General features: G+C 35.4%; 1 protein-coding gene across 1 annotated transcript; it reads right to left on the bottom strand.

Moving 5' to 3' along the window:
• Nucleotides 1-685: 685 nt before the first annotated feature.
• On the bottom strand, nucleotides 686-15,744 carry LOC133834847 (LRR receptor-like serine/threonine-protein kinase FEI 2). The gene is made up of 14 exons (XM_062264615.1): nucleotides 15,540-15,744; nucleotides 14,721-14,931; nucleotides 14,300-14,432; nucleotides 12,812-12,883; nucleotides 12,644-12,715; nucleotides 11,589-11,660; nucleotides 5,314-5,385; nucleotides 5,129-5,200; nucleotides 4,667-4,764; nucleotides 3,765-3,932; nucleotides 3,307-3,639; nucleotides 2,736-2,984; nucleotides 2,028-2,161; nucleotides 686-1,402 (listed from the first exon to the last, which is right to left on the bottom strand). The coding sequence occupies exons 2-14, from the start codon at nucleotides 14,812-14,814 to the stop codon at nucleotides 1,184-1,186; spliced, it is 1,788 nt and encodes a 595-aa protein (XP_062120599.1). The 5' UTR covers nucleotides 14,815-14,931; nucleotides 15,540-15,744; the 3' UTR covers nucleotides 686-1,183.
• Between the last annotated feature and the right edge of the window lie 583 nt (nucleotides 15,745-16,327).

Below are 16,327 nucleotides of genomic sequence, written 5' to 3'. Positions count from 1 at the left end.
TGCAACTAATTGTTTAAATCATATTTTCGGCACTGGAATCTCCAAAAAACTAGTGGGATGTCTGTTATAATTACAATATCTGTCATTAAAAAATTGAGTTATAATTTCTACACGTGCCGAAAATAAATATTACCCCTACTGGCAGGGGCAAAAGTGATGCCCATACCTATCAAGCTTCCTGTATACATATATATATATATATATGGTAATTCTATAGTTTGCCCCTACCAGTAAGGATGTCTATGTCTTCAACACGTATGGCAGATATCCCACCAAAATATGATTTCTCCACTTGTCAAGATCAGACATGTAAATTTAAAAATATTTGTAAGACTAAAAATACATAAAATATAAAAAGTAGGTTATTTTTCCAAAAGAAAAGAACCATTTTTTTTTTTAATTTGTTGCTTTATAGATATTATGTCTAGCAATTCAATTTGTAATTGCAGCGCTACCTGTCGAGACTCGAGAGTTAATGAGTTGTAGCAACTACGATACCAATGAGAATTTTAGCAATAAATCGAGACCTTTCCATTCTGTTTCAGAATTCGACCACACATTCTTCTTTTCTACAATTGATAATTATTAATATGAAAAACAATATTAACAGGCAAACGCGAAGATAGAGATAAAACAAATAGATAATAATAATAATAATAATAACACGTTCATATGACACGGCTAATTTGGGCAAAGAGCTTATAATTGTAATTAAAACATATTTTACAAAAATGGCATAAACAAGAATCTGTGAAATGAACCACATTTGATTTGTACAAATGTCATATACACTTAATTTAGGAGAAGGCTACAAGGGATTACAAAATAATAAAACTAGGGGAAAAATAGAAGAAAAAAAATACATGACTCATCATGTTGAATTTCATTCGCGTGGGGAAGATAAGTTGAATGCACACTAGCAAAACAAGAACAAAAACAAGGAAATGCAACCACTAACATACTTGATTAAATGTAAATGGTTGAAGGGGCACGGATAATGCAGGGCCATCTTTCTAATGTCATAAATCTGCAGAAAGAATGAACGAATTGAATGGAGATGTGAACCTTTTGCATATCCAGAGCCTCTCTTCTATTGTTTGCCCTTGCCCTACTCATGTGATGTAGCTTCAATTATGATGCAATATTTAACATCCCTAATTCAACTTGACCGCAGATAAGGCTCTTAATCAGAACTTGAATCATAAAAATCGCTCGGGCACGGAGTCATGACTTCAGACTCAAGCTGCTGGACAACCCTGTGCATGGTGGGACGATCTTCAGGATTTGAAGAAACACATTGATAGGCAACTGATATCAAGGCATCAAGGCTTTCGGACTGCACTCCTTCGCAATGTAGATCAACAATCTCTCTCTGCCTGTTCTCTGTGAACAGAAAATTTAGCTGCAAAAAAAGAAAAGAAATATTAATATAATTAGTAATACAAAAAATGTTAGAATTGATGCAATTTTATGATTATAAAGTATCAATATTTAAATGAAACTAACAAAGAAAAGCAAAATAACAAATATGATGAATAGAACATAGTAGAAAAATTAGTAAGACAACAGAGCCTTATGCAACTGAATGCATGCATGCATGAATGAGAATAACATACTTAGAAAAACAAGGCCACGATTAATCCATCTTTTTCGTGAAAAAAAAATAACAAAAAAAACAAGAAAAAGAAACAAACAAACATTTAACTTGCAACATGGCCAACAAAAAGAGCTTTTCACACCCTAAAATTATAGACCACTTTAAAAGCATACACTGATCCTAATGCAATGAATGGATACCAATAATCATCTCAAGCTAAACCTCAATATTTCAATGAAGCTACAGATCCATGATTTTCTCAGTTTTGTATGCTTAACATCTTTGGAAGAAACAAATAAGCACTTTCTTAATTCCTACCACTAATACTCATAAATGAGGGAGCAGTAAAAAAATATACCAAAATAATAACTTCAGTAACCCCCACCACTACCACTCACAAATAAGATAGAAAGAGTAGTAAAGAACGTACCCAGCCAACAATGTTAAGACCCTTTTCAATAAAAGATGCATCTGTTGGTCGCTTTCCACTCAACACTTCAAGCACCAGGACCCCAAAACTATATACATCACTCTTTTCGGTTGCTCTACCACTTTGCATATACTCTGCAATGACGTTTCTTTTATAGTTAAGAAAAGCAGCTGTGAACTTATATGTGATTGAAACAAATTACACTGCTCTTCTTAACTACATAATAGTCATTAAATTCACAAGCAGCATTTTGATATGGAAATGAGAGTGTGATCCATTTATCTGAGAAAGCTGATTTTAATATCTTAACTTCATGAATCCCACTACGAGGAAATGCAATGAATAATATTAAGTACTAAAGTAACATTTTGTGCAATACATTCACTTTAATAAAGTCAAGTGTCTTCATTATGGCCTATTTTTTAAAGAAAAAATCTCCCAGTGAATGGTACATAACTATTTCTTCCACAGAAAAGTATTGACAAACTCAAGGAAAAACATTATTTACAACATTTTAGTTGTCCTTTTTTATTTATTTATTTTTAGAAAACATGTGAAATCAAAATTGTGCAATTGGAAACACAATAATTATACAAACATGTGGTAGAAGGTTAATATCTGCAAAGGCAAGATAAGAAACGTAATTTTTTATAAGCCTATCAAGAACCTATGCAAGGAAAAAAGTAAAAATAAAAATCTAATGGTTACCTGGAGCTAGATAACCGAATGTTCCGGCAACAATTGTTGTAATGTGAGATTCTTCATCTTCTAAAAGTTTTGCTAGTCCAAAATCAGAAACTCGAGCTTCAAGATTTCCATCAAGCAAAATATTGCTGGACTTAATGTCACGATGTATGATCCTAGGTGAGCAATCATGATGCAAGTAAGCCAGCCCTTTTGCTGCTCCCACAATAATATTCAATCGTACATCCCAATCTAACTGCTCAGATCTTTCTCCTGATTGGCATTATAACATGTTAACATTTCAATCTCAAAGAGGATTACTACTGAGTAACAAATCTGTACATCACCTAACTGTCATAAAAAATAATATGAAAGCATATATTGGTGCTTCCAGTACTAGGACCCAATGGGTAAATTCAATAATGAGTCTTTTTGCAAATCTTTTCATAATTTGGTACAAAGATCTGACGTACTGTATGTCTGACGCTACATATATTACCTTCTACTGTAATTAAATATCTACATAAAGTCAATTTACTTGTTTCATTTATAAACAAGACTCTGAGATGTGGACAACAAGGAAAGAAAATCTCACCATGAAGAGCTTCATCAAGGCTACCACCAGACAGGAAGTCATAGATTAACAGCTTTGACGTTGGAGAATTGCAATATCCCCTCAAATTCACAAGGTATCGATGCTTTATACTTCCAAGAATTTCAAGTTCCCTCTCAAAAAACCGATCAAAGCCCTCATTAATCTTCATGATTCGTTTTAAGGCAAAGACGTTACCATCATCCATCGCCAGCTTGTATACTTGCCCAAAACCCCCAATACCTATAACATCTTCCTCAGTCAAATGCTCCAATTTCTTAATGATGTCTTTTGAAGAGTAGGGCAAGTCCCCATGGAACATTACAATCGATGCACCTGAAATAACAAGAATGTCAAAAGAAACCGATAGGATCTTACTAAGGTGCAAATGCATATATATATATATATTGTATATATGACCAACAAAAATATATTGATGAAACAGATATCTAGAAAAGCACCTCGACCAACGTCCATCACAAAATTCTTATTGTCATGCCTTCCGAATTTCTTATAAAGAAAACAACCCCAGAAGCACATAAGAGCCACAAGAAGAAGTGCGCCAACAGTTGCTGATGCACTAATTAGTAGCCGACCAGAGTACTTCCTCTTTCCAGCTTGATTTGGTGCTACAAAAGATTTTCCATATGATTCAAGTGCAAATCATTAATTTCAAGAAAAAGAAAATCAAACATCAAAATACCTCATTTTGTAAAGTGAGAAAAATACTATAATTGTTCCCAAAAGATCAACTTTTGGAGAAATGTCACAGTAACTGTCGGTCAGATTTTAGGGTCTAAGAAACTATACACAATTTTTTTTTCGGATAAGAAACGAAAGTTGTATAAATAAAAGATGATGCGAAATTATCTAAGTTCCATCCTAGAATGCCTGTAGAAAGTATTGTTCACTAAACAAACATATAAAAAACTAACACATAATACAAGACTAAAGGCTATTACAGCCACATCTGCCAATCCCATAGTAGCATAGAAAAAGAGAATTCTTGACTTCCTTATTCTTGAAGATCCAAATAGCCACCCAATGTTTAACCTTATCCCATATAGATGAGAAACTATACACAATTGCTTACAATAACAGATGGCACACTAATTTCTCTTGTAATATGCAGACTCGGGAGGATTGGGAGCCTGACGCAGGTCCTCCATTGTCAATTTTGCAAGTCAAATTAATTTGCTTACCACATATAGCCACCCAATGTTTAACCTTATCCCATATAGATGAGAAACTATACACGATTGCTTACATAAGGAGACATCTCAACCTTTTATATTTACTTTTATACACGATTGCTTACAATAACAGATGGCACACTAATTTCTCTTGTAATCTGCAGTCTCACCTGAGTCTGAGGATTGGGAGCCTGACGCAGATCCTCCATTGTCATTTTTGCAAGTCAAATTAATTTGCTTACCACATAGACCACGATTTCCAATGAAGCTGCAAGAAAATTTTCAAATCAATACCTAAATTCATACTGAAAACATGACATTCTGACAAGAGAAATGTCAGGTAAAGTCTATCACATAGGTTGACCATAATACCAACCTGACAATACATTTCCATATTTTTATCCAAAAAAAAATTACGGAAGAGAAAGAAAATCCAAAAGTTATCAGAAAAAAGGATTTTCCTTGTAGATTACGAAAACCAAATAGAAAAACTTTTTTTTTCTTTTTCTATTTTACTTTCAACAAAATAGCATCCTTTAAAATCATCATATATGATGTGATCAATTATCTTATAAGTACCATGATGATTTAACATACAAAAAACAAAAACAAAAAAAGAGGTGAGTACTTACGAGCTTTCCGTAAAGTTGATAAGCACACCATCACTTGGTATTTGTCCAACAAGAAAATTGTTTGACAAATTGCTTTAAAACACCAGATTTTCAAAGTTAGATTCATAAAACATAATTTTATATGAATTGAAGAACCTTATGTTCTAACAAACATAACTAGGGAAAAGACAAGAAATTTCACTCACAGACTATTGAGTTTGTCCAACTTCCCAAGAGACAGAGGAATATTTCCGCTAAGAGAGTTGCTTGAAATGTCCCTGTATATTAGATGAGTAAAAATATGAAGGCAAACGTTTAGGCCATTCCATAAGATTACTAGATGAACATATTCAAGTTATCATCACTTGGATAGGGAGATAAATATAAGAAACGAAACTAATATATTATTCAACATAAAATTACAACCAGACGGTTTTGTATGGAAGAATAACCCACACCAAACAAAGCCAACAAAGACGGAACATGCATGAAAAATTGAAAAACAGAACAATCCACATGAAAGCAAAATCAAGAAACACATAGCCACAGACAACAAACCTCCTGTTCTCTCGAAAGATAGTATTAAAAGAAAATACTATTCTCTTTCACGTTTTAAGCCAAATTGCAACCCAGAACTCTACTTTAGCACAATGATTTGGAAAGACTAATGATAGGATGAACCTGCAATTCAAGTGACAAATAACCCAGAAACAGAATAGAAAATGCAATAACAGAGTGGAAAAAATGGATGAGCCTTGATTGTATTGATAGCTAGGAAATTCGAGAGCCTAGTTCTCTCCCAAACAGGTTACAATTTTCTACTTACTTCCTACCTCTCCCCATCCCTGCTGGATTAGAATATACCCCTAACAGTTTCTTACTGTGCACCCTCTCCTAGACAGTCCTTTCTCTTATAACTAACTGTCTAAAGTCTCATTCCCCTACATCAGCAACACGTGTACCCTTTATACCCTTCCTACTGTAGACATAAGTCAATGGAGGCCTAACAACTAACTATCTTGAAAAATCATATCAATTCTCTGTGACCAAACCACCCGCATAGCAGCCAACACTCCACATTTCCAAAGTAGATTCCGCTATATATTATAACCCCAACAAAGTCATGAACCATAAATCATAATTTTTTAGAGTAGTCCACTCCATTGACATAATAAATTCACAATGAAAAGAAATGTGAATTTATTCACTCTCAATATCTTTTCTTTTTTCTTTTTCTAATAAGAAACAATAATTGTAATAGAGAAAGGGAAGATCTACAAAAAATGATAAGGTATATGAGATCGTCTTAGATTACGCGGTAATGCTCCATCTTGAGCCTCCCGGAAATCTGAAATGAACCCTTAACAGAAATTTTATACAAATCTGGAAATGAATTTACCAAAGTCCTCTAATCACACCAAGCATCCACTTGAAACTTCAGCCTTCTCCCAATATCTACCCCGGATCTCATAAAACTAATAGTTTTGTTATAGCATGAAGAATAAATTTCAAGGGGCTTTGATAGGTTTCCCATTCTGCCAAAGCTGCATCCCGTCTATTTTTGAAACTCACAAATTTACTTGTAATTACTTTATGCCACAGCAAGTTCAGCTCTTTTAAAAATCTCTATGACCATTTGATGGGAAGAGATTTATTCTTCAAGGCCGAATTACCAATACCCAAACCTCCTTTTTCTCCAAGTTGAGAAACCATTTCCCAAGCAAATAATGATCGCCCCAATCTCAATCAAAGTCTTTACCAAAAATAGTCACAATTTTTTCCATTGAGTGATAACACTAGTGGGGTGAACAAGTAGATATTGGTATATTGAGGATAACACAAAGTGTATAAGTGTATGAAGCCCACCTCTAAAAGAAAAGCTACATGCCACCCTGATAGTTACCAATATTTTCACATACAGCAATAGCAAGAAGATAAGAACCCAGCTCTAAATAACAGTAGGTAATAATTGGAATTTCTTTTAAGAAAAAAGGGGGAACAACACAATCAATGGTGGTATTTGGGAGACCACCTCGTCTTCCAACCGAATTCACAATCAGAAGAATTTATCACACCCTCCTCAAAACCACTTGCACTGTTCTATAACAAAATATAAAATCTTTCACACTCCCCCAAAACCACCTATACTAAACTATTACAAAATATGGCTCACTGCTGACCTGGCAATCCTCCCATTTTATTGTGCCTAGCATAAGTAACCTGAATTAGGGGCCTAACATTACTCACCACCCAAAGACCAACATTTGCCCTTGAGGTTAAAATGGGAAACTGAGTTCAGATCACCTCAAAATGCTCCCAAGAGTCCTCATAAGCTGGAAGCTCTTTCCACCTAATCAACACCTCAGTACTCGTACACCCAGGAGTGGTGGATGAGCTAACACTGATACCTTCGGAGGGTTCAACAAGCATTTACACGTCCAGACAAATTGGCAGGAAACTCAGTAGAAGAAGCCTGAGTTCCCATAACTCTGATACCACTGATGAGTGCCAGTATTTTCACCAACAGTAATAGCAAGAAGATAAGAACACAGCTTTAAAGAACAGTAAGTAATAATAAGTAATGCTTTGGAATTTTCTTTTAAGAAAACAGGGGAACAATGCAATCAACAGTGGTATTCGAGAGATCACCTCCTCTCCCAACCCAGAAGAATTTTTCACCCCCTTCTCAAAACCACTCACTGTTTTATAACAAAATATAAAATCTTTCACACTCCCTCAAAAAAACCACCTACACTAAATTGTATAAAACCCTTCACTCCCCCAAAGCCACCTATACTAAATTATTACAAAATAACTCACTGCTGACCTAGCACTCCCATTTTCACGTGCCTAGCATAAGTAATCTGAATTGAAAGACTAGCACACCTCTCCAATCTTCCTGGAATTTGACAAAATAAATGCTCAATCAACTTTTGAAAATAATAAGTTCCTAAGATTTTAAATAACCACAATTCCATCCAATAATTAATTCTACAAATATTTTCACTACCCTCATATTATCTAAAAGAATCTTACTTTAATCTAATCACAACGTCCAACAAACATCATAACTTGAATTTCACATCTTCTTCCCACCACACCAATCCAATAACAAAAAATATAGTGTCTTGGAGCAACTCACATAACCATAAACTCAACAAATCTAGAAAAGAAAAATAGCACTTTTAAAACATATAGAACAAATGTTTTGATCCATGAGGCTCTGGCAATCGACTTTCATTAAAGCACTCCTTAGTAATCTGACGTATTATTCTTTCATGCAACAAAATGTTAACCCTTACCCATCTTCCACCTACTCAATGCCACAATAGTTTTTCCAACCATCAAGCCTCCATACAAGAAAATCTTACCTTAATTGTAAAATACTAAACACAACATGTGCACTGCATTTCATTTCCAGAAAAGGTGATTCTATGGCCCATATGATTTGCTCGGACTACCTGCAATATATTAGAGCCCAATAGAACAGTACACACAAGAAAACTGGGCTGAAATTGGAGAGAGATGTTATTGAAAAGGAAATGAGCAAAGTCACAAAGTACAGTCTCCACAGGATTTCGAGAGCTTGGGACCCTCCTGATGCAAGAGACTATTCTCAAGTTCAAGCATGTCCTCTCTCTCTCACGACACGTATCCTATATCAGCCAAAAACCACTAACTCAGAAATTACAAAATTACCCCTCCTTACCCCAAACAGCAGCTATTGCACTAAACTTGACTCTCACATATCTATCTTCCTCTCCTAGCATACGTGAATCTTATCTCAAGCCTATCATTACCCCGTGAATCTTATCTCAGGCCTATCATTACGTCAGTACTGCCGAGTGGTAGGGATAGGAAATTGTCCATGATTTCTAGTTCCTGCAAAGCGAGGGGGATGGCTCGACAAATACCCTCTCCTTTAACCGCCTGGCCGCTGCCCATTTGCACCTCATACGCCTCGGTGGAAGAAATCGACAGTGAGAGCTTGGTAACCAGCTCCGAAGTGATAAAATTGTGGGTGGCTCCGCTGTCAATGAGAACCACCACATCGACCCCATGTATAATCCCCATTAACTTCGTAGTCTTAGGGGAAGTTAAGCCCACGACCGAATTCAGAGACACCTCCACCAGCTGCGCTTCGGTGGTGGTCGGGGGTGGAAAACCCAAAGAGGTATCGATGGGGTCCTCTTCACACTCATCAAACTCCTCATCTTGAATGAGGATAATTTGGAGCTCAGGAAACTTGCATTCATGGCCACAGTACCATTTGCCATCACACTTGAAGCACACCCCGCGAGCCTTTTTTTTTCCTTAATCTCAGATTCCGTAAGTCGTCGATATGAAGCCAAGGGACTCGTGGGGGAAGAAGATTTCGAAGAGGTCGATGAAAAAGTGCTCTTGAGCCCAGTGACTTGCAAAGTGCCCAGAGGCTGATTTGGGCTTGACTTAGGCAGCCCAACATGATGGGCCCACACCAGGGCCTGGTTGGCTTCAATAGCCTCAGCAAGTTCCATCGTCTTCACGAGCCTGGCTAGCTCTAAGATACGAAAGGGCCCTTGGATCTCCATCTTCAACCCTTTGACAAAAGTAGACTCCAAAATCAAATGGGAAACAGACCCTTGTACCCCAACGAGGAAGCAAGCTGCTCAAACTGCCGACAGTATTCCTGCACTGTCGAGACCTGATGGAGGCTAAAAAATCGATCAAAAGCAGTACCCTCATGAGCAAGACAGAAACGACGTATTAGCAATGCTTTCAATTCCTCCCACGAGGTGATCGGGTGGCGGAGATTCTCCCAGCGATACTAGTAAAGGGCTGCCCCCTCCAAACACAGCACGGCGGCCTCCAGTTGCTCTGCCGCCGACAACCTCTGTAACCCAAAATATCGATCAGCCCGATAGGTCCACTCATCCGGATCCGCCCCAGAGTAGACAGGCAGCTCAATCTTACGTGCCCGGAACTCATGGCGACGAACCTCTGCCCCCTCACGCGAGCCACTACCGGCACTACTGCCGCTGGTCGCAGAACCAGACAACGGCAGTGCATCACCAGCACCCCGATGGCCCACACCCAACCCACGGTTGGCCAATTCAGAAGCAATGAAGGCCTGACCCTTAAGAACCAGATCCAACTTCTACGTAATGACAGCTAAATCATGGGCGTGCGATTAAACAGTCTCCTTCAGCACGCTAACATCACCCTCGACGGAATCAACGCGAGACTCCATACGCGTCACTGGCATCCACGGACCGAAGTCTCTAATACCACTTGATATGCTCGGACTACCTACAATATATTAGAGCCCAATAGAACAGTACACACACAAGAAAACAGAGCTGAAATTGGAGAGAGATGTTATTGAAAAGGAAATGAGCAAAGTCACAAAGTATAGTCTCCACAGGATTTCGAGAGACTAGGACCCTTCTGATGCAAGAGGCTATTCTCAAGTTCAAGCATGCCCTCTCTCTCTCACTACACATATTCTATATCACCGAAAATCCACTAACTCAGAAATTACAAAATTACCCCTCCTTACCCCAAACAGCAGCTACTGCACTAAACTTGACTCTCCCATATCTGTCTTCCTCTCCTAGCATACGTGAATCTTATCTCAAGCCTATCACCATAGATTAGTTTTTACCACTTTCAACTCTAGCTATGATAAAGAGTAATTTGATGTTATCCCCAATTGCATTTCTAACGTGGCATCTTGGTATTATTCTGCTTCAAATATTTTGCAATAAAATAACTATCGTCCTCTTAAAAACTAAAATCATATTCAAAGTATTATTTGAAAACAATATCATATGTACATATAATATTTTTCTATCAATAGAGAGGAAATGGTCTTTTCAAATTTAAACTAAAGTGACTTCACAAATCAACTACTATAACCCAGGAGAACTAAATATCAGACACTAAATAAATTTTGATCAATTTATAATTGTAGTAAAAAATTTCAGAAATTAATGTTGTCACTGCTTGGAAGCAAACTCAAAGAATCCCTAATCCAAACCAAGCGTATTGCACATAAATATGATTTCACCCAGAGTTGTGCAGCACACTAGTTCACTCCAAAAAATTTAATTCAAGTTGCAGATATGCTGAACAGAAATGAAACTTGACACACATAACTGCTTAATACTAAACAAACAAGTGATTACCAATATCAATTATTTTTTTGAAAAAGAGACGAAGGTCACATGTCCATGAGTGGCCTCCTCCCAATTTTATTAAAAGCGTGGAGAAAAACTGTGGTAACAAACAAAACATTTGGAGATTACACAAAGATAAAAAAAATTCTCAAGACATCAAAATAATAAGGCAAAACCAACATCAATAATTATTAAAAAATGACTGCATAAAACAAACAACGAATAGCACAAGTTGTGTAAGACAATTCAGCTACAGATTAACAAAAAAAATTATTCCAAGGAGTGAAATGTCATATATCAGTGACAAAAAGAAAATAACTCACAGATCTTTCAACTCTTGAAGATTTCCCAATTCACTGGGTATTAAACCGCTAAAATAATTACCCTGCAAGTATCTGTAGATCACAGATATTAATAAAATGAAAGCACTCAGAATGAAAAAAAATACAACTGTGCAGTGAAAAAGTAAATGCAAGTAAAAAAGAAATATTATTCAAGATGGTTCTGCAAATGTAAGCATAGGTGAAAGCTATGAGTTGTTCTACAACAAAACACAAGGTTAACTGATTAGTTTCTATGAGATCAATAAATGAGTACGTAAAATGCCAAAGATAGTAAAATCTATTAAAAAGAAGAGCAAACAGATAAGAACCTTGTTCATGCAGAGTTTCAACTCATCAAACTTGATTTGCATACATTTTCTATTGCCAATATACTTTCTAAAATAATAACCAAGAATACATGCCAAAGGTATTAGTAACATTTTTGGGTAAAGAAACATAAAAATATTATTGATAATAGAAAGATCATTACACAAGATGACAAAGGTATTAGTGAATTAGCTGCTCAAACAAAGTAGAAGATAACCTGAATATGCTAGAACTTTTGGAAAAATCATTGGCAAAAGGCAAAGATGGCGAAATGAGAACAAGAATTCATACAGAGCAATTAGTATCAAATATACATAACAAATCAAGACTCCTTTATCTTTTCATCTTTTTCCCTTTATTATATGACTCTTTATTGGTCAACCAACTAAGAAAGCTTTGCATGAAACCTCATCTTCTTCAATAGTCTACGACTGTCTTCTTAAGTTGTAAACATGGATGATGATTGTTGAAAACAAACCCACAGGCTTTTACATTAAGAACTAAATCATGAAGTGAATAATACTAATTTTATTATAGAATAATTATCAAGCTATAATCATGAGAGCAGATGTACACATGCATATGAGACAAACTCAGACATTCCCAGCAATTACATTGTCCTCTTTACATTTTTGTTCCTGAGAGAGAGAGAGAGAGAGGCACTAGTTTTTGATAATAAACATAAGCACATACTCAAACTAGAGCAAGTAATGGCACTTGGTACTTACATCCCCTCCAATAAGGTGCAATTTCCCAATTCTGAAGGAATTGTCCCATAAAAGTTGTTATTATGAAGTGCTCTACAATATAGAAATAAAAAGAATTAGCAAATCCAATGATTCCAAACATATTACATACATACCAAGAAAATATTTTAAATTTCTGAAGACACATACAAGAATTTCAACTGCTCAAGCTTCCCAAGGTCAGGTGACAAAGACCCACTCAATTTGTGACTCGAAAGACTCCTGAACAATGGGTCAACAAAAATGAATTTAGAATTACAAGTATAAAATACAAACATGCTTTCACAAAAGCTACAAAGCTCCTCTGTTAACGTAGGAGCATATATACACATAAACACATACTTGTACATACATGCACATGTCTGTGTGTGGGTTCGGGTCCAAGTTGTGCGCAAAGACACATGTACATAGACATAGATGTATAAACTTTGATGCGTGATATGATTTACTACTTTTAACAAAAAATTTAAATGATAATAATTCATGTTAGATTTCCAAATTCTTGAAAAGTTGTAATTTGAAACACTATAAAAGAACTGAGAACACTTTCCATACATTGCACAAAAACATGAAGAACAGTCCACCTTAGAGCAATGCCCGTCATTCCTATGAAATTCTATCTTCCTCTCTCCTCTCTTCCTTGTCTTATTTCTACCAATGTATAAAGTATTAGAGGCCTTCTTCTTTTATCTCTGTCTTTCTCTTATTTTTTTTTTTCTTTAGCATATATTTTTTTATTGTTCTTGTTTGTAAAATACTGACAACCATTTTGTTCTTAAAAGAAACAGCAGAAATTTTATTAACAATGTGAAGAGAATTACAAAAAAGATGATATTTATCATTTTTGGTTACAGAGAATGATAAGGAGTCTACTAAAAGTACAGCCAAAGATTCAAATCTTCAAGTAAATCAGAAAATTAAAAGTTATTAAAGCCTTTGGTCTTACAAATATTAAGGGAAATCTCCTAAAAATATTACAAAATAGTAGCCTTCTACCTAAGCAAATCAAAAAGCAAAATAATTTTGAAACTTTTTGCATCTATTACCCATAAAGCTGCCCAAAACTTAATTCTTATCTCATAGAAAATCAAAAACTTCTTGACTTCAAATTCCTCGTTTCTCTCTAACCAAATTGTCCAGCAGATTTCCATAAAATTAGAGCTTCACAGCTTCTTTCCTCTAATCTTTTCACAAGGACCACAGTCCTTTTGAAAAAGATCCACGATATGACAAGGACTCATGCACTGGAAATTAAACTCAGCTTGGCTACAACATAACTTATATGACAATGATTTGCTGCAAAGAACCTCTTAAACATTTGATCCAAGTAATATAAAATAGATTTTGATTTGAAAATATATATATCAATTCAAATAGATAACGCAAAATAATCTAACCAAAAATCCCAAACAGATGACAGATCAAAAGATTAAGAATGTCTCTCATCCCAAAGAGGAGAAAGATTGGGTATGTACTACTGAGTCATATGCCTAAAGGCAACTGTGAAAACTGATAATTAGAAATTATAAATGTGTAATCATATGTATACAAACAGATATAAAGGATATTCATCAACTCCATGTATCAATACACGCATATCAATGTATACATGAGAAAAGAAGATAATTTAAAACTCACAGATAAATTACTCTCTTTGTTTTTGGATCACATCTAACTCCTCTCCAATGACATGGGTCAGGATCCTCCGGTCTCCACTGAAGGACACCATTTGAACTAACAATTGATGCCCTAAAGCTCAAAAGTGCCTCACCTATAAATCAGATAAGGGAATTACTGTACCAACTTACCAATTAAATTAGAGAGGACAGGTGCAGAGAGGTGATAATGCATAATATATGGACATGTCTTTTTGTTTCACTTGCCAAATGAATCTTATAAAAAATCACAGTGGAAAGCAGATAAAAAAATCATCCAGAGATCCAATACAATGACTAAAATAAGAAATGTCACAAACATGTCATGAGTCAAAAGTAACAGTGAACTTGAAAATGATACCAATAAAAGAAGAAAAAAAAAAGCAACCAATACTTAATCTCACCATCGGGACTGATCGCTCTGCTTGTATTCATCGAAAGATAAAGCAGTAGACTGTAAAGCCACAAGCCTTGCCATTTCACCAGACAGAGGCCCATAGCTGCACTGGTCAAGCACGCAATATGTACTATAATTCATCTGATACACAGAGCTTTAGAATGCTTCCCTCTGACTGATGTTGACATCCAGCAGCTAGAAACAAAGATAAAAGTTCCCTGAAAGAGAAGACCTAATATAAGGATAACAGCAGAAGCAAAAACTTTCCAGAAAGCTCTGAATAGATTAGCTCCGACAGAATCTATTGTAAAAACATTCAGTTGCATATGAAAGATTCCAAAAGTTTCTTCTTCTTTTTTTCTTTTTTCTTCTTTCTGTTTTTTTTTATAAGAAACAAACTATAATCAATAAGACAGTAATTATTACAAACTAAAAAGCGCCAAACATAAAATCTAACACTAACACATAGAACCAGAAATATGAACCAACCAATTTTCCAAAGCTCAGGCACATAATTACTTTATAAACTTTAACATTAGTACTGTGCACAGTATTTTCATACCCAAAACTCTCAAATACACCATGCGAAAACCTACTAAGATAAAAACGGTAAAATTGACCCATTTAATCATCAAATTACAAGTTCCCATTAACGATCTTAACAGTTCAAACGCTGAGAATGCGTAAATCACTCCCAGTCCCGCCGAAAAAAAAATCCAAAATTTTTAGTAAAATACCTTAACCAAGACGTGAAAAACAAGCAAAAAAAAACAAAAATTGAAAAAGGAAAATTGGAAAGTCTGAAGCTGTAATAGTCAAGATTTACTCAAAGAGAAATGAACGATCAGTAAGGAAAAAGTAGGAGCGGTTCGATCCGAGTGAAATGCAACAAGTTGAGCTGAAAATCAGAGAAAAAGTCAGTGTCGTGGTTGGGGCGAGCAAAGCAGAAGCGAAGCTATGGAATGGCTCTTCTTCTGAGAGGGAGAGATTCGAGTGAAGAGAGAGAGTGTGGGAGTGTGGAAAATAGATGGTATGGAATTAAAAGAGGCATCACACATTAACCAATCAGAACACAGTAGCTTACGCACGCTGACATTCCCTACGTGTGTGACCGACCGACGCCCTCTCTCTCTCTTTCTCTCTCACCAATAAACCACGCCATTTATAATTTTATTTTTATTACATTATTTATGTAAATATAAATATCAAAACTAAATAATAAAATTAATAAAAATCTTGCCCTGCTGTCTGTGTGGTTTTGTTGGATTCCCTGCAGTTCCGAAATTCGAATGATGCACCTTCATGACTTAGCCTATGTTGGGTTGGAGAAAATAAAATAGGATAGGTAGAAAAAATAAAGTGGATAGAAAAAGTAAAGGGAAGAAAAAAATATATATATTTTCTAACCTATTTGTTTGGTAAAAAAAGAGAAAAGAAAATTATTTTATTTACTTTATTTCCTTATTTGAGTTGGAGTTGAAATTGAGAGAAAAAAAGTATATATTTTGACATTTTTGCTTATATTTATACGTTGTTTATACTTATATTAATTTTTATATGTATTATTCATTATTTTTTATAAATTGTCTAGCAAAATTAGAATATTTTTTAAAA

The sequence above is a fragment of the Humulus lupulus genome, chromosome 5 (assembly GCF_963169125.1).
Source record: "Humulus lupulus chromosome 5, drHumLupu1.1, whole genome shotgun sequence".
Taxonomy (NCBI): Eukaryota; Viridiplantae; Streptophyta; class Magnoliopsida; order Rosales; family Cannabaceae; genus Humulus; species Humulus lupulus.
The sequence above is the reverse complement of the archived record's forward strand: the minus strand, read 5'-3'. Positions and strand labels throughout refer to the sequence as shown.

Excerpts from the sequence above, each read along its gene's own strand:
- LOC133834847 (XM_062264615.1), bottom strand. The coding sequence starts at position 14,814 with ATGGGCCTCTGTCTGGTGAAATGGCAAGGCTTGTGGCTTTACAGTCTA. Across the intron at positions 3,933-4,666 it reads CTCCCAATCCTCAGACTCAG|CACCAAATCAAGCTGGAAAG; the intron begins GTGAGACTGCAG and ends AATCTTTTGTAG. Across the intron at positions 2,985-3,306 it reads CCTTGATGAAGCTCTTCATG|GAGAAAGATCTGAGCAGTTA; the intron begins GTGAGATTTTCT and ends AATGCCAATCAG.